The sequence below is a fragment of the Adiantum capillus-veneris genome, chromosome 28, assembly GCF_014529385.1.
Source record: "Adiantum capillus-veneris isolate H3 chromosome 28, ASM1452938v2, whole genome shotgun sequence".
In the NCBI taxonomy this organism is placed as follows: Eukaryota; Viridiplantae; Streptophyta; class Polypodiopsida; order Polypodiales; family Pteridaceae; genus Adiantum; species Adiantum capillus-veneris.
Window position 1 is genome coordinate 67905497 of NC_140958.1, and position 25733 is coordinate 67931229.

Here is a 25733-nt window from a genome sequence, read left to right on the forward strand (position 1 = left end):
AAATGCAGAGGAGTCGACTGATCATTGCCTGAAGCCATAGGTGCCGCGGAAAAAAATTCGGGGATCGGATTTCTCGTAAAAGAGAAATCGGCCGTGCTCTGATACCACTGTAACAAACTTGGACACTCCAAGTCAAGAATCAACCGCGACAGCACCAAATAACCACTTCAAAACAATTTACAGATCACAATAGATTTGCACTGGCCCGGCGGAGTTCCGTGCCTAGAGATATTGGCCCCAAAGACTGGCGCCCCTTTCGGTATTTCTTTTTGTATTAATCAATCATCAAAGTACAAGAGAGAGGTTAGGGTTTCACTCTCAGACTCTGCGTCCAGATGCCCTGAGAAGTGAGGCCCTCACCACTAATTTAAAGGTTACAAGGGATGCCCAAAAGCAGAGCCCCAAAAGCTTCAAATCAAAAGAAATTGCTCTCTCTCTCTCATAGAGAGTCAAAACATGAAAGCAAAAGCATTCTCTCTCTCTTTCTCATTTAAGTAGAGAAAAAGCGAAATTTGCGTCGCTCATCATTTTCCAAAAAATAAATAAATAAATAAATAATAATCCACCTCCGCGATTTCCGAAAATTAGGGTTTTTGGCAGAAATTAGGGTTTGCAGGAATTTTAGGGTTTCTGGCAGAAATTAGGGTTTCTGCTGTCCGCCACGTCATCACTTTGTGACAGACACCCACTTATCTCATGGGATACGAAGTGCTATTGGCCAGATACGCACATCTTCACACCAGCTTCGGGTCAACACCGGTAGATATAGCGGAGTATCAACAGAGGCTGGGACATGTCCCCTTTGTCACATGGAGCCTGAGACAGAGTTGTACTACACATGCCACTGCCCAGTTTACTATGAGATACGAGGCCACTTTCACTGCCTGTTCAAAGAAGGCTTTGGACCACTCTCTAGAGTCATGGGGTATGAGGACCAGAGATGTTATAACCGGCCCGTAGGGCGGTAGGCGTTGGCTTTCACCCGAAATTCTTTACTTTATACACACACAGAGCACTTTGCAAAAAGAACCTGTAATGGGAATTAACACTTCAACTCACACACGGCTCGGAAGCTAAAATGCTCCGAGCAGACGCCGACAACCTGTAGGCCCCAAAATTGGCGCCCCTTTCGGTATTTCTTTATTCTTTAGGAGGGTAAATTACAAGGTAAGGTCCTGGGAATCCTTCACGTGTATCCACCTAGATACCATTTGATTTGGCCAAATTTCGGCAGCATAACAGCCCCAAAACTTGCGCGAAACCAATTCCCCTGCTGGAACTCGCTTGCACTGGCGTATACCCTCTGATTCCTGTCCAAAAACAGTAAATTCAGCACGCTGTATTTACTGGTTTTTGCCCTGTTTTCAGCCCCAAACAGCCCCCTACCTGTCCTTTGCCAGTGGGGCACGATTCCCAATGATCTTGGCGTCCGTATGGCTGAAAAACAGTGAATTTACAGCGCATACACAGCGCTGATTTTGCACCTGTACGGTGAGGTTATGACCCTCACCAGTGCCTGCTTTGGAGCAGCAGTTAGCTACCCCTGTTCCTGCTCAAGGAGGCTCTTGCCTCAGCACAAAAGCATGAACCCACACAACTGTACATCAGTCAAATGAGTAGCCCTCTTGTGGGGCATCACATAACTGCACGTAGGGGAGAAAGAGAGCAGTATGTAGCGTGCGGGGCATCACTCCCGTCACCATACTGTACATAGAGGGAAAGAAAGCACTCCATAGCTCTTAACCTGTGACAATCCGCCGTGGCTGAAAATGGCGCCCCCTTTGATGATATGCAGCTCGTTTTTGCATCCCAGAGTGGCAGAATCGCTCACAAGCTGACACGTCGCCCAGTTTCCGAGTTTGGGCTTTCCCTGCTAAAAATATCTCAACTGGTGCGTCAGTTGACTTCGCGGCAGAGTTGTAAAGTGTTCCCCTAGTCATACCGAAGGTAATGACGCGAACACATTTCGTGGCCCAAAATAGCAGTTCCCTAAATTTTAGGAGATGCTTCCGTTGGGCTCCCACTGGTCTTCTGACCATCTATCCTCATTGGGACCGCATCCAAAAATGCAATGTGGCCCAACTGTCGGATACTTTTTGTTGGAAGTCCCACCTTGACTTTACGCCTTAATTGAGTTCACTTCCTAGTATCCACCAACTTGCTAAGTGCGACGGGGGGACCTATATGATCTTGCTCTGAGCCTAGACATCCTCTTACCATACGAATTCCAGTGCCGACCACTTCCCGTCTGCGGGTGAATCTACCGTTCACATTGGCCATACAATGTCTGACCGTTTGCTACTTCAAAAAGAGGGTCTCAAAATAAATAAAATAAACCCCATTGGAAAGAAACCAACAACCAAGGTTAGCAGTTGCCACATCTCTGTGACATGGTTAATAACTGCCACGTCCTCGTGACAGATGTTTGGGATTGTTTTTGCTCGAGCTGCGCACACACAGAGCGCCTGTCAGAAATTGCTGACGTGTCAAAACCTTGAAGAATGGAGCCAACTTGGAGATCCTAGCCGAGGGGCCTAAACCCTAAGAAGAACAAGTAACAGAAGAAGAAGTCCTACCAACTTATGGGGACCCCGTCTGATGGGGCCCCAGTGACATAAAGGAATTAAAATAAAGCAGAACCCACCCACACACACACGCAGTTGATGACGTGGCAGTAGTACGGACGCTCCGGAAATCACTAACAGTGCTGACGTGGCAGGCTGTACAGATTTCCCGTAAATTACGCTGGTAGCTTTTGGGCATTGCTTTTGGACCAGATGCTTTTGAGTTTGAAAGCTTTTCATGTAAAATTGCTTTTGGGGCCTAGGCCTTTAAATATGAGGCCATGGGCTCATTCTCTGGCATGCTTCCTGGAGAAGGTGCAGAGTCTGGAGTACCAGCACCAGATTGTACTGTGTTGATGTAATATAAAGAAATACCGAAAGGGGTGCCAAGGTTTGGGGCCAATACTCTCTGGGGTGGAATTCCAGCAATCTGTGTGGTGTGTCGTCTCTCTCTCTCAATTTAGTTGTTATTGAAGTGCTAAAAGTTTGTTTAGCCTGCTCTTTTCTATTGGCACGTGGTGCCCGTCTTGTGACAGAGCCTGATGAGAAGAGAGGCTAGCCCCCGTTCAAAGACGGATCACAGACGTCTTTAGAGCGGACACTAGACAGCTGGAGCAGCTACTACCACAGCAAAGCCCACATTCTCATCACACCACATGCACGATAATTGACCAAGCGCCCGAGCTAGGGAGAACTACACAGCATCAACGGAGACTGCATCAGAGGACTCGGATCACTCTGGCCTGACATGCACGACGCCCGATCAAACTACTAATCATGGAGGAGATTGATGAGATCCGCTAGCGACCGATGATGGATCTCCTGTGATTTAGCTCTTTTTGAGGATACACCCACATTGTGTTGTATTAGCCCCCATTCACTACTTTAGTACCCCTTTTTTTTGCACCTTTTTATTTATTTTTGATACTCAGACTTTGTATCAGATCCACCACATTGTAACTTTTTGGTCGCATAGGTCACTTTGGCCTTTTGAAAACATTAATATAACATCTCTCTCTCTCTCTCTCTCTCTCTCTCTCTCTCTCTCTCTCTCTCTCTCTCTCATAGGATGGAGCTAGTCATCTTGATGCACTTCATGATTGTACTTCTTTGGACATAAAGATGTGCATCCATACCCCCTAGAGATAGAGCTCCAAACCCCCCCCGGCCCTCCCTCATATACCACGTATCTTGTATCCTAGCCTCCCATGGATCACCCCTCCCCCCTTCCCACACGACCACATTTTGTTACTTTGTACTTTTGTCCTTTCTCGATAGATGGAGGACACACACGTGTATATTTGATTTGTCTCATAGGCCGACTTCAGCCTCTACCCCTCCCCCCTTACCACACGACCACATTTTGCTACTTTGTACTTTTGTCCTTTCTCGATAGATGGAGGACACACACATGTATATTTGATTTGTCTCGTTGGCCGACTTCAGCCTCTAATAGACGTAAAAAGATCTTTCTTTCTTTCTCTCTCTCTCTCTCTCTCATTCTCAGATGTCCAGTCTCTTTCTACCTCAATGCTCTCTCTTCTCCACAATTGCCTTGTTCTTGTATGTGGCATTGATGATTGCAGGTGTTCTCTAGTGTTAGAGGATCTTATCGGACTAGAACCAGATCGGAGTCAAGGTGTCCACCGGATCGGAGGCCAGTTCTTGACTTCATTGCATCTTCTGATGTCTAATCTAACAAAAGTCAGCATACTAATTAGCACCAGAATGCCTAATGACTCATTCATGACGAGCTCATTGAATTCATGAAGACCCTCAGTCGGGGCTAAATAATGATCTTGTTAAATCAAAAACTGGAAAAGGAACGTTGAAGGAAATACCTTACCGAACAAGATGAAGCTCTTGCTTAGAAAAGGAACTCAGAAGAAATACCTGCCCATCAGCAGAACAGCTGATGATTGTTCTATTGTCAGAAAATGGCATAATTCTTGCTTGGAAAACATTGTCTTCATGTCCAGAAAAGAATGACAATCTTTTGATTTTGGCTGCCCAATCCCATAAGGCAATTTGTCTGTCATCAGAACCTGTTACGAGTATATCACCAGCAGTATTGAAGTGGCAGGTATTCACACAGCCAACATGCCCGTCAAGCTCCGCATGCAAATGAAATCGCCGAATCAAGTCCTGTCATGAGAGAACTTGCATCATATAAACTAGATGGCAATTGCACTTTCATTGATGCCAATTTGATAAAAAGAGAGTGAAAAAACTGACACCGAAATATGAGGCAAAAGAACACATTTCAGACGACCTAAGAGAGTTATACGACATAAAATAAGCTTTTCAAAGACAATAAAGACAGCTCATGGAACCACAACTACACAGGGGCAAGCAGTGGGAAAAACAAGCAGAACTGTGCAAACCCCCCCTTCCCCCCAACGAAAAAAAATAACAACAACAACTCAAATAAGCCACCTATCACCAACATTTGGAGTATTCAAGTACATCTTCCTTTCAGGAGACAACTAAAGATACCCTGTTAGCTCACAGATAGCACTATCTGAAACACTCGACCTAATATTCTAGAAGAAATCTCGCACTAGTAAGCCCGAATTTGATGAGTGGGAGATACGACACCTGCTGCTGTTACATCCACACCCTCCTCCCCCAGCAAATCTCTGCTATCGCCCTCCCCCCTCAGTGTTTTCCTTCTTCCTGCCCACCTCACTTGCCCTTTTCTTGCGCAAGAAGCCTCCCACTTCTGAAGCACGCACACACAACCCCTCATGCTTTCAGCTCACTGCCTGCAACCGCTTCTGCACACGCGTGCAAACAATCCCATGCTCAATCACACGCCTGTTGTGAATGGATTTGGAGAGTAGCCTCATAAAGCAATTGTACACTTGGCTCCCTATCAATACAATAAACAAATGTTGCCACGCGCGCTTGTTTAGGCCTCGAGGGAACTCCACCTCTCTTGCATCTTGTACAGGTGTTGTTATTTCATTTCTTTTCAGTTTTGCTCTCAAGTTTATTCTTTTCCGTTCATTACAGCTTGTGCTTCTAGCAGCAATTGATTTCGGTGGCATCAAAGCTCAGATGATTGCTACACTATGGGCGATCCGGATCAGCTATCAGCAGTAGCATACATGCCTCAGGGCTTCAGTTCCAGAAAAGTAAAAAGCAGTTGAGGTCACTATGAAAGAAGAGGAAGAGGAAGCAGTGAAAGAGCAAACTGGCAGAGATCATCATCAGGAGGATCATGGTTCTACCAATCCAAACAGTGATATGGAGCTGAGGTCCACAATCTCATCAATTGTTTTCCTGGGTATTCCAGGTTCCCAGATATGCAAAGCACATGCAAAATCAGGCTTTGAAGACAGGGATCAAGCAGTAAACGGAGCAGAAGGCACCCATTCTCAGATTAAGGCTTTAGTCAGAGCACCAAGTCCTCCAATAGCAAGGACGCAATTCTTTCTGGCAACAGAAGATGCAGCAACTTTTCCAGCAAAAAATTGCCGGGAATGCTCAAATATCTTGGGCATATTCGGAGAGTTTCTCCTTTTTACGCAGATGGCAGGTCGGCCAAACACATGGATGAAGCAGCGAGGCTATTGGGCTTTCAGCCCTCCAGGCCTCTATGCCAAGATACATGAGAGGCGTGCAGGGCATGAGCATTATAATGCCTAATATGCAGGGTAACGCTCTTGGGCCACGGTTTAGAGGTATAATGCCGCCACCTTTTGGATACCCCTTTGTGGTAATGGAAACACTTTGCTTTGCCCCACCACCCTGTGATCAGTTGACTCCTTTGGACTGCAAGAAGGATCAATAGTGGGACAAAGGGTGACACCTTTTGTGGGTAGCAAGATGACAAGAGCTGATGCAGCTTTCTCTGGGGGCAACTTTACGGCTGCTTTCTTTCTCCCTACTGAAGGCTCTTGCTTTACACAATAGTTGATGCATCTTTCTTTGGATGCAACTTTACCAAAGCCTCCAAGTAAGACTTGAAGGGGAATCTACAATGGTGTGATGTTTGTATCCTAAGGCGTGCCTTCTCAAACCGTAAGAGCACCCAAATCATCCTCCTTCAACTGCAAGTCACGTCAATGTCTATTAACTGCCTTGTTATGCCGTGTTTGAGAGTTCTCAAGAGTCTCGCAAACCTTGGCAAAAGCAGTATCCAAATCTCTCGTATACTGATCCGCTTCAAAAATCTTATCTTGCGTGTCGGGAATTCTCTCATCTATCAGCTGATTCCCTTTTTTCCTTTCTTTCCTTGTGTCCTCGGACCTGTGGACAGTGGGAGGTTTCGCTAGCTTCCCTTGTCCATTGACACGTCAGTCTCAATCATTGGAACCCTGAGACGCACTATCATCTGATCCCCTTCTTTCGGAATCCTCTAATTAACTTACATCTGGTTCCCTTAGTTCGTCGGAACGTTCAGATGTGCTACCATCTGATTCTCCAGAATCCTGCAATGAGCTATCATCCAGTTCCCCTGATTCATTCTTTTCAATCTGGCGGACTCTTGCCTTGTTGAGGTGGATACTATCCTGTCCGTAAGAAAGTCAATGAGCCAGCATGCGTTCCAAATTGTTCGTTAGCATGTTGCATAAGTCTCTAAATAGAGTCAAACTTCTGGTTTAGACAATAGTCTCGAATCTCTTTTAGCAAACCACATTAAAACCGCTCAATCTGGTCTCTAAAAGTAGTCTTCCGAAACCAAGACACTGGCAAATAAGTATCCCAAAATCTCTAGCAGTAGTCATCCAATGTATCTTTCTCTATCATTTTCAAGTGATGCCAAGCCGTGATGACATCTGTTGCATATTCATCTGATATCCAAGTTGATGTGAAAATTGTCTTGAATTTTAATCACCTCGTAGGTGCTTCTCTGCCGAACAACAGAGTAGACCACCGTGTCTGTGCAGTTTCTTTCAAGTAAGATGCCGCCCTTCGCACCCCGGGGTGTTCTGTGAACCGTCCTCCATAGAAGGCGACATCAAACTGTCAAGGGCTCGATGGGTGTCCTGGTACTAGGTAGCCTGAAAACGTCTCAAACATGACGGCCTGACTCCCTTCTTGAACTCCTTCGTTTTCTTGTTGATCTGGTCACTGTCAAACGAGGACAAGCTCTCCTCCTTTGAACTGCTAGATGGCCTTCATGCCTTCTAGACTTTTTCAAAAATTTGCTTAGATATTGAGAAACCTTCTTAACACCCTTGAATACTTCAAATGGCGCCTTCCCCCTGCGTTGTTGTAGGCAAACTCCACCAAGGGCAAATACTTTTCAACTTCTAAGCAATCTCAAATTGCCCATCTGTCTGCGGCAAGAACGAGGGCAAGAACTGCAACCGCGTGCCAATGTTCTCCCAGATTGCCCTCCAAAACAAACTAGTAAACCGGGGGATCTGTGTCCGAAACAAGGGACTCAGGCATGCCATGTAATCGGAAAATCTGTGAGACAAACAGTTTCGCCAAATGATCGGCTTAACTGTCTTCGGAATGAACTGGGCTTGTTTACTGAATCTATCGATGACTGTCCAAATGCCATCCTACCCACTTAGTCTTGGGAAGATCAAAAATAAAATCCATGGCAATGCTTCGAGGACAGGAGGATATGGGAAAGGCTATAGAAATCCTAGTGCCTTATGCCTATCAAACTTGACCTTTTGGCATACTAAGCAACTGCCAACAAACGCGTCCACATCCTTTTAGAGCCTCGGCCAGTAAAAGTACGGTCAACACCCTTCAAGGTGGTATATTAAGGCGTTGGCCGGGGAAAAAGGTGGACAATGGCACTCTATGAAAACCTTGTCCCTCAAAGGTTGTGTAACACACAACGTTTTCCTCATCAAATAGCCGTCCCATGTGGAATAGCCTGCAACTCGCTCCCCATTTGGTATCCAATCAAAGATGTCTGCAAAGTCAAGATCAATGGTGTACTGATCTGCCATATCCTCGAAGCTTCGATGATGTATGTAACAGACTTGGACACTCCAAGTAGAGAATCAACCGCAACAGCACCAAATAACCACTTCAAAACAAGTCACAGATCACAATAGATTTACACTGGCCCGGCGGAGTTCCGTGCCTAGAGATATTGGCCCCAAAGACTGGCGCCCTATTCAGTATTTCTTTTTGTATTAATCAATCATCAAAGTACAAGAGAGTGGCTCGGGGTTCACTCTCAGACTCTGCGTCCAGATGCCTTGAGAAGTGAGGCCCTCACCACTAATTTAAAGGTTACAAGGGATGCCCAAAAGCAAAGCCCCAAAAGCTTCAAATCAAAAGCAATTGCTCTCTCTCTCTCTCACAGAGAGTCAAAACTTGAAAGCAAAAGCATTCTCTCTCTCTTTCTCATTAGGTAGAGAAAAAGCAAAATTTGTGTCGCTCATCTTTCTAAAATAAAATTTCAAAAAATATTTTATTTTATTTTTTATAAGCCTCCGCGATTTCCGGAAATTAGGGTTTTTGGCAAAAATTAGGGTTTGCAAGAATTTTAGGGTTTCTGCTGTCCGTAGCCATGTCACCACTTTGTGACATACCCCCCTCTTGAAAGCATTGTAATCAACCGCGATTACGCCTGCAAAACCGACAAAAGCCATAAACCGTCTTAGCAGACACTGACTGTTAGTACCTACGTACTAGGAACACACATCTAGCACATGCACGAAATCGACAGTCACATCACACGACATCACAGGACATCACCAGACATCACAGGACATCACATGACATTCAACATTCATTCGGATCTTAGAGCATGATTTATCGGCAATGTAGCTAGCAATCACATCTAGGTCCAATCGAGACCTCATCGATGTCCGATTGACTAATCCCTATTGCAACCATGTCTATTCGAGATCAATCAAACCAAAATGCTGCAGTCATTTCGTCTGTCAGTTCCTGCACTCACAAGAAGTCAAGAACAAATCAGTATCATTATCAGGAATTCCATTTCACAAAGTCATCCAGCAGAATACTGTCAGCTCTCAGTATCCCTGAAGCTCGAAGAGACATCAGTGACTTTAGTATCAAAATCAAGGCATTTGGACGCAGAGTCTGAGAGTGAACCGCGAGCCACTCTCTTGTACTTTGATGATTGATTAATACAAAAAGAAATACCAAAAGGGGCGCCAGTCTTTGGGGCCAATCTCTAGGCACGGAACTCCGTCAGGCCAGTGTAAATCTATTGTGATCTGTGACTTGTTTTGAAGTGGCGGGTGGGTATGGGTAAAGGCTTTAACAATCCCTGTACCTTATGCCTGTCAAAATTGAGCTTCTGGCATACTAAGCAACTGCGCACAAACTCTTCCACATCGTTTTTGAGTCTCGGCCAAAAAAAAGTATCTCTCTACCCCCTTCATGGTGATAGCAATGCCGCAGTGACTCGTAAAAGGTGGACAGTGGCATTCAATCATAACCTTTTCCCTCAACGGTTGTGTAACACACAACATAGTCTTTCTCATCAAGTAGCCTTCCCGAAGGGAGTATCGAGCTACTGTCTCCCCATCTCATATCCGTGTGAAAAATATCTGCAAAATCTGTATCTGTGGCATACCGATCGACCATGTCCTCGAAGCTCCTATGATGTATCGCGGAAATAGCCAGAACCAACGGTTTCCGAGACAAAGCATCTACCACCACATTCTTTTGTCCCTGCACATGGACAATCTGGAAGTGGAACTGTGACAAGATGTTCGCCCACCGCATTTGCTTTTCCGAAAGCTGCTTCTCTGACAAGAGGTAGCACAAACTCTGATGGTCTATAAAGACAGTAAAATCCGCTCCGAGTAGGTAATGCCGCCACTGAATAAGAGCATGGATAACCGCCAAAAGCTCTTTCTGATAAATCTGTGCTGTCATCTCCGGCCTAGAGAACAAACGACTCTCGTAAGCTATGACATGGCCTTCTTGCATCAAGACCGTACCCAGACTACGACCACAAGCATCACAATATACTTCAAATGACTTCTGCAAGTCTGACAAAGTCAAAATAGGTCCCGTAGTCAATTTCTCTTTCAATGTCCGAAAGCAAGTCACCTCTGTGGGTCCCCACGAAAAAGGTACTCCGTACCCGCAAGACCGCAGCATCTCCAGCATTTTCTCACAAGCATCCCCAACGTTTTTGGATACCAGCCGCCATCAAGACTAGCAGCGTTTTCATCATTCAGCCCTAGCCTCGTCGCGGTTGCAGTTCCCGCAACAGCAGCATCAGCGCTTCAGAATTCAGCATTCAGCCCTTAGCGTTTTCAATATTAAACCCGTAGCCTCACCGTACCCGAAGTACCAAGAACCAGCAGTACCAAAGCACCCTAGGTACCAAATATCTACCGCAAGTACCCGTCAGCATCCGAGGAGTACCAAGCATCTACGTCAAGTACCATTAGCATCTCAGCACTTAGCATCATTGTATCAGCATTGTGCAAGTAATAAAAGCAAGTACTTGCTCTAGCAACAGAGCAAGGGGGCCAATTAAAAAGTCGACGATGCGGAAGCGTAGAGACCAAGGAGAGTGAGCACGAGAGAGAGAGAGAGAGAGAGAGAGAGAGAGAGTCTCCTGAACCAATCAACCTTCGCAATGAATAATTGAATGTGTATACAATGGAGGCAAGGGGTTGCTTATATAGCAACCTCGGTAAATTGCCCTACCCAAACTTTGACAAACAAGTAAAATAAATACCTAAAAGCCAAAAGAAATAACAAGATCACATTGGGTAGTTCACTTGAAATGCCAAAACTCAACACCCTCTCTGTAGCTCATAGTGGACATCAATAGTGAGACCAAGCGATGAAGAAGCTACCATGGACACCCCAATAGAAGGCCTTGGACTACTAGATACACCTCGGTTTTGCTGCCCTCAACTTTGTACCTTAGAAGAATGCCATCTTGAGCATCGGTTGCCTTTGTAGAAAATTTGAACTGTAAAAATGTCAGGTGCAGCGGAATGAATGTTGTATTTTCTCAAGATTAGTGATCTTTATTGCTCAAGGTTCCTTTTAGTTCTTAGGGAAAGAGAGAGCTTTCCGTCTTGTAGAGTGTTGTGGTCACAAACAAAGTGAGTGGATATTGTGCGTGCAAGTGAATGAGACTGAGAGAAGGAGAGAGAAGAGATACGACACCCGAGAGGTTGTAAAACCCTCCTCCGAAGGCCCCACTCTCGTCGGCGAGAGTGGTCTACTTTGATTGCACAAAGGTGTACAATGCGAATGCAATGGGACTATGCCGATGACGACGACGGTGATGACGACGGCGACTTGATGGCTGAAATCTGAGTTCTTCTATTCGCTGAATTTCGGGACTGTTTTGGTGGCTGAAAATGACTGTTTTGGCTGCGTTTTTCGAGGCTAAACTTGGGGGAACATCTGCAATTGAATGGGGGCTGATCTGCTGTGCTTCATCTGCTGGTAATCCTGCGTTTTCCAATGCTGAATTTCTGATCCAAAAACGCTGGAATGGCAGAGGTGCTGCTGCGTTTTCTGGCTGAAACGGCTGGTTCAAAACACTAAGGCTATGGGTACTGCTGCTGCAAACGGGATGAATCTGCAACCGCTAGATGACTTGGGGGGTGAGGGCAATCAAGCAAAGGCTGAAATCGCCATGAGATATGGTATGGCTGAGGAAAGGCAAAAACGTTACCAGGCTGAACTGTGGGAAAACGCTAATGCTGATGTGGTTCTGTCGCGGGAAAAACACCGAGGGTAGCTGATCTGCAAGGGACTAACGCCACAAGGGGGAAGACTTCAGGCAATGCTGATGCTCCGTGAAAACGCCAAGGAAGTGGGAGGTATGGCGATGGGGGGTCATGAAGGGGGTACTGCTGAGAAGTTGCCTGTTGAGCGGGAAGCTCCTGCTGCCTCTTCTGCCAATTACTGCTAACTTGGGTTTGCTTATATATTAACTTAGCAAAATTGCCCTACCTACTTTTGTTGGAAAGTCACTTAAACATAATAAGTGAAAATAACCAATAAATAGGAAAATAGACTAAATGCATTGGAAAATTCCCCTAACTGATGCTAATGGATTCTGATGGGAATTCCAATGATCATGTTGTGTGCAACCAGAGGATATGCATCTATGCTAAGTGACTGGACATGCATGGTCTACGAATAGACTCACAAAAGTGCCAGATCACTGCTAATCTAGACTTGATTGGACTGACTGAACCTTGCTGTGGTGTAGCTTGTCCACGGACACATAGGGTTGGGATGTGTCACGTGACAAGAAAACACTACATCCAAGAATCCCCATTCGTGAACTGTGAACACGTCACGTCCGAAAATAATAATACTCCAAGATAATGAATTGTGGAACACATCCTGTCCATAATCCGACCAACAACAATGGATTGGTGCACTCATCCATAGTGTTTTAGATACGTCTCATTGGTTCCTTGCCAGATGCATGTGCCTTGAGCTCCAACCTACGGGTCCAAACACCGATAACTTGAACTCCAACAACAACGGTTCAAATTAATTATAGGGATCATTGTTTGCCCCTCTCTGCCACTCACAAGCCTCTCCCTGGCTGAAGCTGGTGGTGGCACTCGTATCCATGTGACTAGAAGGCAGGAGTCCTTCCCAATGTAGACTCCACCACACCAGCAGCCGCTTTGTTGTCCTTCCCTGAGTCACTATCACTGCTTTCCTCCTGTTGCTTGCTTTTATCTTTGTCCTTTGTAGAATCTCTGTCTTTGCTTTTGATTCTCGATTATGCAATCCTTAGCCAAATGACCACGCTTTCCACAATTGTAACAACGGTTCTTCATCTTCTTTTTGGAATCCGAAGTAACAAGTGCTTCACCATGTGCTTCCCCAAAAATCTGAATTTTTGCCTTGAGTTATCAACACGACTTCCTCCTTAATGAGAAAAGAGCTGAGCTCATCAAATTCCAGCTTTTCCTTCGTGACTTGAGTAGGCAAGCATGCCATACCAATAGGAGTCAACACCATCTTTCATGGTCATGTGAGAGTGCATGGAGCTCTATCTACCCTAAGTCCATGCACTATGGCCATAGGTATCAACAAAACCCTCATACTTATTTCAAACGTTGTTTACTCTTTCTGAATTTAATTTTATCTTCTTGTTGGCAATGTAGAGATTACCTTACCTATCTAGAGTGTGAGTTTGGAGCTAGATGGATGTAACAGGCTTGGACACACCAAGCGAGAAATCAATAGCAACACACGAACAGAAACTTCATAATCACTGAACTTCAATAGAGAGAGAGAGAGAGAGTCGACATGGCCAGCCTAGTTTTGTGCCCAGAGGTATTGGCCCCAAAGTCTGGCGCCCCTTTCGATATTTCTTTATCATTAATCATTGCAAAGTACAACTCCCGAAGGACCTCTGCTCTCAAACTCTACGTCCAGATGCCCTGAGGAGTGAGGCCCTTAGGGCTTCTTTATTCTTACAAGGGATGCCCTAAAAGCAGAGCCCCAAAAACAATTAAACTCAAAAGCAAATTGTCCCAAAAGCTTTTAGGCCTAAAAACTGCCAAAAAGCAATCAGTGTAATTTGCGGAATTCTGTACTGCCTGCGACGTCAACATCTGTCAACGCAAAACGTGAAAATCCGTACTGCCTGCCACGTCAGCATGTCAGCGCATTTTTTGAGATTTCTATATTGCTGTTAGTGTAAATCGCGGGTCTGTCGTACAGCAACCACGTCATGAGTTGTTTGCGTCCGGACAGTGCTACCACGTCATCATTTTGTGACATACCCCCCTCTTGAAAGAATTGTAATCGCCCTCAGTTACGCCTACAAAACAGACAAAGGCCATTAACCAGTGCAGTAGACACTGAGTATCGACGCACTAGATGACACAAATCCAGCACTTGCACTAAGACGACAGTCACTGTCACTCACTGAACGTTCACATCTCATTCAAATCAAATCAATCATAGAATATTTCATTCCAAATCTCATTCCATGATTGCCAGCAACGTATTTAGTAATCGCATCTAGATCCATCCCGGACCTCGCTCATGTCGGGTTAACTAATTCTTATTGCGATCATGTCTATAGAGATTCTCAAGAACGTGATTCCTTGCAACGTATTTAGCCATCGCATCTAGATCCACATAGGACCTCACTGATGTCGGATTAACTAATCCTTATTGCCATCATGTCCATAGTCTCGCAAGACCGAAATGCTGCAGCCATTTCGTCTCGCAAACCTGCACTCAAATACAATCACATGAGTAAGCACAAAAACCAAATTCATTCTCGAGAATTCTCATTTCGAAGTACTTATTTCATAAAGTCATCTAGCAGTATATTGTCAGCCCATCAGTATCCCTGAAATCCAACGGAAAATCAGTGACTTTATTCCATTCTCGAGAATTCCCATTTCGAAGTACTTATTTCATAAAGTCATTTAGCAGAATATTGTAAACCCATCAATATCCCTGAAATCCAAAGGAAAATCAATGACTTTATTCCATTCACGTAATCTGTGACAAAGAAGCGGAGTGACTCCCCTCTTGTGCAGTCCCGTCTACACCAGATTCACCCCTATTGATCCTCGGGATCTCTCAGAATAGTCAAAGCTAGATCGAAAATCTCAAGATAAAGTTCCAAATCTGAGGTGTATCTACTAGGTCCTCCTCCTTTATCCACTTCGCATCCAATGCCGAATAGCTCTTGACTAAGAATCACCGTTCACTTTCCTTTCCTTGTGAGCCAGTATCTAATCGAAAACGAGCATCTCCTTGCTCTCTTCCACTTCAGGTCGCTCCTCAGGCGCTCTGTCGACTGGCACCTCACCCTTGAAGGTTTCAAGAGACTCATATGAAACGCATTGTGAATCTTCCAAGTATCTGGCAACTTCAGTCTGAAGCACACATCACTTATCTTTCCTTGAATATGGAAAGGACCAAAATACCACATTTTTAGCTTCGGAAAAAGCTGCTCCTTTCCCTTGCGTTTTCTCAGGCGTGTCTTCTCAAACCATAAGAGCACCCGATCTTCTTCCTTGAGCTGCAAGTCGCATCGAATCTTGTTAGCTGCCTTCTTATGCCGTGCTTGAGACTTCTCAAGAGCCTCGTGCACCTTCGCAAAAGCAATATCCAGATCTAGATCATACTAATCCTTCAAAAATCTTATCGTGGGTCTAGAGAATTCTATGATCTACGAGCTGATTCCCACGTTCCTTTCTTTCCTTGTGCCCTCTGGGACCTGTGGGTAGCTTTACTAGCTTCCCTTGTCCATTGACACATCAGTCTCAATCATCGAAACCCCGACACGCACTATCATCTGATCCCCTTTCTCTGGAATCCTCTAATGAACTTGCATGTGGTTCCCTTAGTTCGTCGGAACCTTCGGATGTGCTACTATAAGCGGCCTATACAATGTAGAGGGCGGTACTATTTGAATTACCTGTTAACTTTACACAGAGCACTGAGAAGGGAAGAGAACACAGTTGCGTCCAGCGAATAGAATGTCACTGCGCACACGAGACCGACACCCTGTAGGCCCCAAAGACTGGCGCCCCTTTCAGTATTTCTTTATTCGAATTAAGGTAGACGATCCGACCACTTAGCCCAAGCTTTCACAAAGCTGTCCAAACCTAGCGAGGGCTGAAAACGCAGGTTTTCGATCGGATTTCGGCAGCATAACGACACAAAAACCCCTGTAGGTCAAAAGCACCTATCTAGGACGGATTGCCTCGCTATCTGGAAGCTTTCTCGTGAGCTGTCACAGAAATTCAGCGGGCTGTAATTCCCTGTTTTTCACTGTCGGGTGCCCAAAAGCCTGTACACGCATCCCAAGGCTCTCACGAGGCTCCCCCGGTGTTCCCTTGCAGTTTAGGTGCGAAACCCTAAACCTGCAAAAAAACACAGCAGGCTGTAATTCCCTGTTTTGGATCGTTTTTAGCGGAGCGAACACGCCTACGCGTGTCCCAAGGGCTCCCGCACACAATGGGACAGTTTCCCTGTGAATTGGACGAGTTTTCACGCGAGAAAACTCCCCGAACTCGCAATCTTTCGCGATGGAACTGTGCGTACCTGTGGGGGATTAGCAATTAGCTAATCCGGTTCCTATTCAGAAGGCTCTTGCCTTGGCAAACACGCATAAACCCCCGGAACTGTCATGTTCATCTGAGTAGCCCAACTAGTGGGGCATTACCATATGTGCCAATGGGGGGAGAGAGATGCACGAGAGCAAAGCATCGCACTACATGAGACAGAGGAGAAAGCAAGCTTTCCATTAAAGCTGTAGACCTGCACCCACTACTCACACACACACTGTAGGTCACTTATTCTCAAAAATCCAGCCCCCATCCTCAAATGGGCGCCTCCTCTTGCTGAGGTGTCCTGCACGCTGCTCTCCTCCTGCCAAGTGTCCAGTTTGCCCCTTTGAGTTAATTCCCTAGTTCCCACTGACTTATAAAGTTATAAGTGACTTTCTGAGTGGCCCAGACTTCATTTGGCGCACACATGCTTCCATACTCATCAGAATTCAGTGCTAATTGGCCCGACCAGTCCCAAACTGACCTACCCAGACTCCCGATGTGAGAAACCTATTCGGCCGCAGCCGTTTCACACTGGCCATGCAATGTCCACTTGCACCTTTTCAAGGGTTCCGGGGAAAACAAGTAAAAATAAAAATAAATTAAATTATCTAGTACTTATTTATGGAAGGCAACAAGAAGAATACAACTCCTGGTGACACACCCCACCCTTGAAATACTGCAAGCGACCTCGCTTGCATGCGAATAATACATGCGGTATCTCTTGATATCACACATATTCTATGATGGGAATCCGAGATATACATGCTTCCGGAAATGTAGCGTTGGACGATTAAACAATCCCACCAACCTGGCTATGACACATATATCAAGCATAGAAGTCTTCTAGTGTACTCTCAAGCACAAACTTCTCTACCTAAATTCTGTATGGAAAGAGTAGATACGATTACTTAACTACTCTCTTGAGCATCATGAACCATGCTCTTGACTTGCTCCAAAAAGGCTACATCAAGTCACTGTGGGTTCCATCTGAAAGGCTTCAAGATACAATTGCAATAGCTGAGGTGAATCAACCAATTCAGACTCTTCCATCCATTTGGCATCCAAGGATGGATAGTTCTTGAATTTCACCAAATAGCATCTTGCAACTTTTCCTCTAACCTTTTTTTCCTTATGTGCCAATATCTGTTCAGGAACAAGGATCTCATCCAATTCTTCCACTTCGGGTTGTTCCTCATCACGCATATTCTCTGGCACATTACCAACAAAAGGTCTTAGAAGGCTGACATGAAAAGCATTATGTATTTTCCAGCCTTCTGGTAGCTTTAACCTGTAAGCTACATCGCTGATCTTTTCTGAAATCTGAAAAGGACCATAATATCGCATATTGAGCTTAGGAAATGAACGTTCCTTGCCTTTCCTTTTCCTTAGCCTCGCCTTTTCAAAGCGCAAAAGCACCCAATCACCAAGTGAAAATACAAGTTCACGACGGTGACGATCAGCAGCTTTCTTTTGCTTAGCCTGAGTCTTCTCAAGAGCAATCTTTATCTTCCTGTATGTTTCATCCATATCTTGCACATACTTGTCTGCCTCAAATATCTTGTCCTTAGTCTGCAAAATGGGCGGGACTTTCTTCCCTCCTTATACTATCTCAAATGGTGCCTTACTTGTTGACGTATGCACAGTGTTATTGTAAGCATATTCCACCAATGGAAGATGGTGTTCCCAAGTTGCCTTGTGCTCTGACACATAACATTTGAGCAAGTCGAGGACAGTAGAATTTGCCTCTTCTGACTGGCCATCAGTTTGCGGATGAAACGAAGAAGAGAACTTTAGCGTAGTGCCCATGTTCTCAAACAATGCCTTCTAGAAAAGACTCATCATACGTGGATCCCTGTCACTGACAATTGACTGAGGCATCCCGTGATATTTAAAGATATTGCTCATGAATATCTTGACCATGTGTTATGGCTTTATCTTCTTCCTCACAGGAATGAAATAGGGCTGCTTACTGAACCTACAAATGATAGTCCAAATCCCATCATTGCCTGTTTGCGTCCTTGGAAGATCAAAGATAAAAGTCCATTGCTATGCTTTCCCATGGCCTGTCAGGGATCGGCAATGGCTGCAACAATCCCGGTTGCTTTTGCCTGTTAAATTTGACTTTTTGGCAAACTAAGCATGATCTTACAAATGTGTCAACATCTTGACGCAAAGCTGGACAATAGAAGAATGTGTCAACCCGACTTTCCATCAAAATCTTTGGCCGTAACTGTTTAGTAACGCATAACTTTCCATGCATCATGAGAAAGTCATTCTTAAGCATATAGTGCTCATGATGTTGCCCATCAACAAGCTGGTCATAAATCCTTGCAAAATCTGAATCTTCAACATATTGTGTCTTCATTTCGTCTAGTTCACAATGGTACGGAATTGACACTGCTGAAATTTGGGGCTTTCGTGACAACGCATCAGCCACCACATTCTTTTTCCCTTGCACATGCACAATTTGAAAATGGAACATTGACAAGATGTTTGCCCATCGCATGTGCTTCTCAGACAACTTCGTCTGTGTGAGAAAATATCGCAAGGTTTGATGATCTATTTGGACAACAAAATCAGCTCCTAGCAGATAGTGTTTCCAACTAGTGAGAGCATGAATTACTGACAACAATTCTTTCTCATAGACTTGCAAGTTTCTTTCAGTCTTCAAAAGAATTCTGCTCTCATATGCGACTACTCGGTCATTCTGCATTAGAATTGCACCAAGACTATGGCCACACACATCACACTGAACCACAAAAGGTTTCGAAAGATCTGGCAGAATGATTACCGGATTTGAAGTCAGCTTCTCTTTTAAGTGTTTGAAAGCTAAAATTTCCTTGGCTGTCCACTTGAAAGTAACTCCTTTTCCTTGCAGTGCATGGAGTGGAGAAGCAATCTCAGCAAAATTTCGGATGAACCTCCTACAGTAGGAACATAAGCCTAGAAAGCTTCGAATGTCATGTACGGAATTCAAGTCTGGCCATGACCTAATTGCTTCCACTTTAGCGGGATCCATGCGTACCCCATCCTTTGAAACAACGTGCCCAAGGAAGTGAATCTCTTGCGAAAAGAATTCACTCTTCTTCGCATTAATGAGTAGCCTGTTGTTACGTAACTCATTGAAAACTGCAGCCAAGTGATCCCTATGCTCCTCTTCAGACTTTGAGTAGACAATCATGTCATCAAAGAAGGTACCCACGAAGTTTCTATGTGGTCTAAAAATTCTGTCCATCATTCTATTAAACATGGCAGGAGCATTTGTGAGACCAAATGGCATAACAAGAAACTCATAGAGACCAAATGTTGTCCTGAACGCAGTCTTATGGACATCTTCTGGCCTAATGCGTATATGATGGTACCCACTCTTTAGGTCTATTCTTGTAAACAATGACGCTCCCTGAAGCCGATCAAGAATGTCATCTATCCTCGGTATGGGGAACCTGTTCTTGATGGTATTCTTATTCAAGGCGCGATAGTCAATGCACATGCGCCATAAACCATCCTTCTTCTGCACTAAGAGTACAGGCGAACAAAAAGGGCATGAACTGGGCTGAATCAGCCCCTTCTCTAAAAGCTCGTTGACCTGACTCATAATCTCTTTCTGCTGGGCTGCACTAACCCTGTATGGTGGTCTATTCGGTGGACTAGAACCTGGCACAAGATCTATAGTATGATCCTCACGTCTCTCAGGAGGTAACTCCTGAGAGACCTGAGGTAACTCCCCTGGCAAAGAGTCCGAAAAACAATCACTGAAACCACTCAAAAAAGTTGATATGTCTTTATCTAAGGTAGACAAATTAGATACAACTTGAGGTACTTCTTTTGCAAAGATCAAGTACGCAGAAAGATGATTCTTTATTACAGATGAAATAGCAGAAGCAGAAACAACTGGAACAGACTCGCCTTTAAGCTTTACATCAAGGACATGAGTCTTTCCTCTATGTACAAGGGTAATCTTTTTGTTGTAAGTATCCACCATAGCATGCAACCTGTAACACCATGGGATACCCAGTAACACATCACAGCCCTCAAGTGACATAATATGAAATTCTTCCGCATCCACATAGCTCTGAATGTGCAGACGAAGCTTTCCCAAAATGGGAGTAACACGCTCTGAATGACCTGGGCATGCCAAACCTGCTTCCCCTGTCATACCCTTCTCCTTTGCACGAATGCCCAACTTTGATGCCAATTCTAGTGATATGAAATTTGCACAGGCTCCTGGATCAAAGAAAACCAGCATTGTCTGGTCTCTAACTTTGCCCCACGCTCTGCACAGCTCCGTGGCATCTGTGTTTGGCTGGTCTCCAACCAAATCTGGAACAAGTTTTGCACTTGGCTTTGGCTTCTTCCCTTTATGGTCTAACTTGTCATCCTTATCCTGTGACTTCTTCTGTGGGCATTCATTTACAAAATGTCCTTCCTGTTCACAAATAGAGCATATCTTGGCCTCCCTAAGAGCTTTTCTTTCTTCAAAAGTTTTGCCAGAAAAATGCCTTTTTTGTCCCTGTCCTCGTCTCGAAGAAGATTTAGATTGCTTCTTGGACGTATCAGCTTCTTCAATGGAGGGCTTCTTTGTGGGAAGTTCAGAAGGCTTTGCTGCAACATTGCCCTTGGCTGAAAACTGTTTGCCCTGGGACCCTTTCTTGTGGCTATTAAATCCATCCGAATCTCCCTTCGACAGATTGCTGGCCACTCTTGCATTCTCTATAACCTGAAACATATTCATGACAGTAGTCTTTGTGCAGTAGTCCCTGATTTTCTTGGGCAATCCGCAACAGTACTTCTCAATATGTTCTGACAATGGCACAAACCTGTAAGAGGTGACTGGCAACAGCGCGGCCCAAAAGTGTTTATTGTACTCTTCCAGATTCGCACACTGTTTAGCATTCAACTTGTGCCATTCTGTCATCACATCCACTTCAAAAGTGTTTGTCAACCATGCAAGCACAAAAAGCTGTTTGAATTGGACCCACGTTGTTGGGGCTTGACCCTGGTTCAACAATGCCGTCCACCATTGAAGCGCATTCCCTTTCAAGAAAGTGGCAACCTTGCGTATCTTTGAAGATTCCGTGAAGTTTCCTCCAGCATAAGCTGCATCGAACTGCTGTATGAAGGTCAAAGCCTTCAATTGGTCCTCAGTTCCTCTGAAAGTTTCAAACTTCACTCCCTGTCCACCTTCCTTGTAATCCTTAGGCTGACTCAAAGGAGCCACATTATCATAAATAGGAGCTTGTAACAGTGGTGCTCCATGATTGTTCATTCCAACACTCGCATCAACTATTATCCCTGTCGTATCTGCATTCTGTACGTATGGCTGCGAAAAACCAAATTGTGTTCCACGCACTCGAAACTGGCCATAGGCACCCTGAAAACCTGGTCGGACACCCATGTTCGCGTACATAGGGTTACCCATGCCTATTTGCATTGTCTCGAACACATTCCCTGGCATATAACATGTGGAAGGTCCAGCCATACCTTGAAACACTGAACCACCTCCAAAATAACAAGGATAAGTAATAGGTAATGGAAGGGTCTGACGCATAGCATGTTCATTACTCCCTTGACCATTCACAAACGGTTCCTGTCCAGCTAAAGCAAGTTGCTTTGGATCATTGGACACCGCTAGTTGCTCAACCACATGGGCTTTCCCTCGAGCATCATGGGTCCTCTGCGCATTGGAAATCTCCTTTTCCTGCAACGGCTCAGTCATGCCCTGTGGAGGAGGCTGAAAACCCTATGTCGGAGCCTGTAAGAACTCCTGCATCCTTGGGTTGTTAGCCAACTGCTGAAACATGTCCATGCAGCAACGCAGTTGAGTTCTAAACAACCTGTCCTCTTCTTGAAGAGTTGAAGGAATTTTCTCTGTGCCATGTGAGGAAGATCCCTCTTCAGGTACTTTGTCTCTCTTCTCCGCCATAACGACAAGCTCTGTGTTGCTTTCACCCACAACAATCCACGCTACACTTTTTGAAGAAAAAGTGACTATCCCGTCGATGGAACCATATAACCGGCCTATACAACGTAGAGGGCGGTACTATTTGAATTACCTGTTAACTTTACACAGAGCACTGAGAAGGGAAGAGAACATAGTTGCGTCTAGCGACTAGAATGTCACTGCGCACACGAGACCGACACCCTGTAGGCCCCAAAGACTGGCGCCCCTTTCGGTATTTCTTTATTCAAATTAAGGTAGACGATCCGACCACTTAACACAAGCTTTCACAAAGCTGTCCAAACCTGGCGAGGGCTGAAAACGCAGCTTTTCGACCAGATATCGGCAACATAACGGCGCAAAAACCCCTGTAGGTCAAAAGCACCTGTCTAGGACGGATTGCCTCGCTATCTGGAAGCTTTTTGGTGAGCTGTCACAGAAATTCAGCGGGCTGTAATTCCCTGTTTTTCGCTGTCGGGTGCCCAAAAGCCTGTACACACATCCCAAGGCTCTCACGAGGCTCCCCCGGTGTTCCCTTGCAGAAAAACACAGCAGGCTGTAATTCCCTGTTTTGGATCGTTTTTAGCGGAGCGAACACGCCTACGCGTGTCCCAAGGGCTCCCGCACACAATGGGACAGTTCCACTGTGAATTGGACGAGTTTTCACGCGAGAAAACTCCCCGAACTCGCAATCTTTCGCGATGGAATTGTGCGTACCTGTGGGGGATTAGCAATTAGCTAATCCGGTTCCTGTTCAGAAGGCTCTTGCCTTGGCAAACGCGCATAAACACCAGAACTGTACATGTTCATCTGAGTAGCCCAACTAGTGGGGCATTACCATATGTGCCAAAGGGGAGAGAGAGATGCACGAGAGCAAATCATCGCGCTACATGAGACAGAGGAGAAGGCAAGCTTTCCATTAAAGCTGTAGACCTGCACCCACTACTCACACACACATTGTAGGTCACTTATTCTCAAAAATCCAACCCCCAGCCTCAAATGGGCGCCTCCTCTTGTTGAGGTGTCCTGCAGGCTGCTCTCCTCCTGCCAAGTGTCTAGTTTGCCCCTTTGAGTTAATTCCCTAGTTCCCACTGACTTATAAAGTTATAAGTGACTTTCCGAGTGGCCCAGACTTCATTTGGCGCGCACAGGCTTCCGTACTCATCAGAATTCAGTGCTAACTAGCCCGACCAGTCCCAAACTGACCGACCCAAACTCCCGATGTGAGAAACCTATTCGGCCACAGCCATTTCACACTGGCCATGCAATGTCCACTTGCACCTTTTCAAGGGTTCCGGGGAAAACAAGTAAAAATAAAAATAAATAAAATTATCTAGTACTTATTTATGGAAGGCAACAGGAAAAATACACCTCCTGGTGACAGCTACCATCTGATTCTCCAAAATCCTGCAACGAGTATTCATCCGCTTCTCCTGATTCATTCTTTTCGCTCGCAGATTCTTGCCCTATTGAGGTGGATACTATTATGTATGTAGGATAAGTTAATGAGCCGCTATGCGTTCCAAATCATTCCTTAGCATGTGGCATAAGTCTTTGAATAGAGTCAGACTTTAGGTTTAGACAACAGTCTTTAATCCCTTTTTACAAACCACAGCAAAACCGCTCAATCTAGTCTTTCGAAGTAAGCTTCCGAAATGAAGACACTAGCAAATAAGTATCCCAAAACCTCTAGCAATAGTCATCCAATGTAACTTTCTCAATCATTTTCAAGTGCCATATGAAGGAACAAGGTCTTCAAACCAACAACGAGGAGTAGCACATGAATCACTATCAAAACAATGAACCTTTTTGGCCTATTGCTCGGCAATCCATTCATATAATCATTGCATATTCATCTGATGTCCAAGTTGACGTAAAAATTGTCTTGAAATTTTAATCACGTCGCAGGTGCTTCTTTGCGTAACAACAGAGTAGACCACCACGTCTGTACAGCCCTTTCAAGTAAGATGCCGCCTTTCGCACCCTAGAGTGTTTTGTGAACCGTCCTCCAAAGAAGGCGACGTCAAACTGTTGTAGACACTCAAGGGCTGGATGGGTGTCTTGGTAGCGAAAATGTCTCAAACAGCCTAACTCCCTTCCTTGAACTCCTTGGCTTTCTTGTTGATCTAGACACTATCTAAAGAGGACGAGCTCCCCTCCTCAAAACTACTAGATGGCCTTCTATGCCTTCTGGACTTTGTCAAAAATCTTCTTCAAAAAGAATCTTATCTTTCGTGCTTAGAAATTCAGGAATCTTAGCAACCTCGAATACTTCATGGCACCTTCGCCGTGTGTTGTTGTAGGCAAACTTCACCAAGGGCAAATTAAGTCTTCTGATCCGAAATATAAATCCAAAACCATTGAGTTGGTTATCTGAAATTTCCCATCTCTCTGCGGGTGGAATGAGGACGAGAACTGCAACCCCGTACCAATGTTCTCCCACATTGCCCTCCAAAACAAACAAGTAAACCGGGGATCTCTGTCCAAAACAATGGACTCAAGCATGCCATATATTCGAACAATTTGTATGACAAACAGTTTCGCCAAATGATCACGCTTAACTGTGTTCTTTACCGAAATGAAGTGGGCATGTTTACTAAATCTATTGATGACTGTCCAAATGCCATCATGGCCACTTTGAGTCTTGGGAAGATCAAAAATAAAATCCATGGCAATGCTTTCCCAGGGACGGGAGGGTATGGGTCAAGGCTGTAGAAAACCTAGTGCCTCATGTGTAGGGTTCAGGTCAACTTAGGAAGTGTTCTGGCACCTTTGTGAGCCTGTGCGCAGGCCGTGCATGTCCAGGTACTTAGAGTAGTTGCATATCCTCTGGTTGCACACAGCATGACAGTCAGTACCCATCATGAGCATTTTTCAGTCCACAAAACCCATTTTCCCTATTTTATCCATTTTTCACTTATTATTAATAAGTGACTTTGTTGGGAAACTGGGTAGTGCAACTTTGCTAAGTGACTATATATTAAACCTAGCACTAGCAATATCCGGCAGAAGAGGCAACAAAAGTCCACCAACATACAATGCACCTTCTCAGCAAGCCCAACAGGTGACCTAGCGTTTCTAGCCAACAGCAGATCAAGACCAACGTTTTGGCTCAGATTCGGTCTAGCGTTTTCAGTAGTACCAGATCAGCCTTGGCGATTTGCAAATCCCATATCAGCCTTCGGGTTTTTGCAGATAGCATCAGCGTTTTGTAAATTCCCAGCGACAGATCAGCCCCAATCATTA

At 45.0% G+C, this 25733-nt stretch overlaps 1 protein-coding gene across 3 annotated transcripts in view; it reads right to left on the reverse strand.

Moving 5' to 3' along the window:
- Window positions 1–25733, reverse strand: part of LOC147420611 (uncharacterized) — a 137241-nt gene that overhangs the window by 88854 nt on the left and 22654 nt on the right. For all 3 annotated transcript variants that reach the window (XM_086505166.1, XM_086505165.1, XM_086505164.1), the window contains exon 2: window positions 4458–4709. In XM_086505166.1, coding sequence (XP_086361292.1) covers window positions 4458–4709 — 252 coding nt within the window. The remainder of the gene's footprint in view (window positions 1–4457; window positions 4710–25733) is intronic.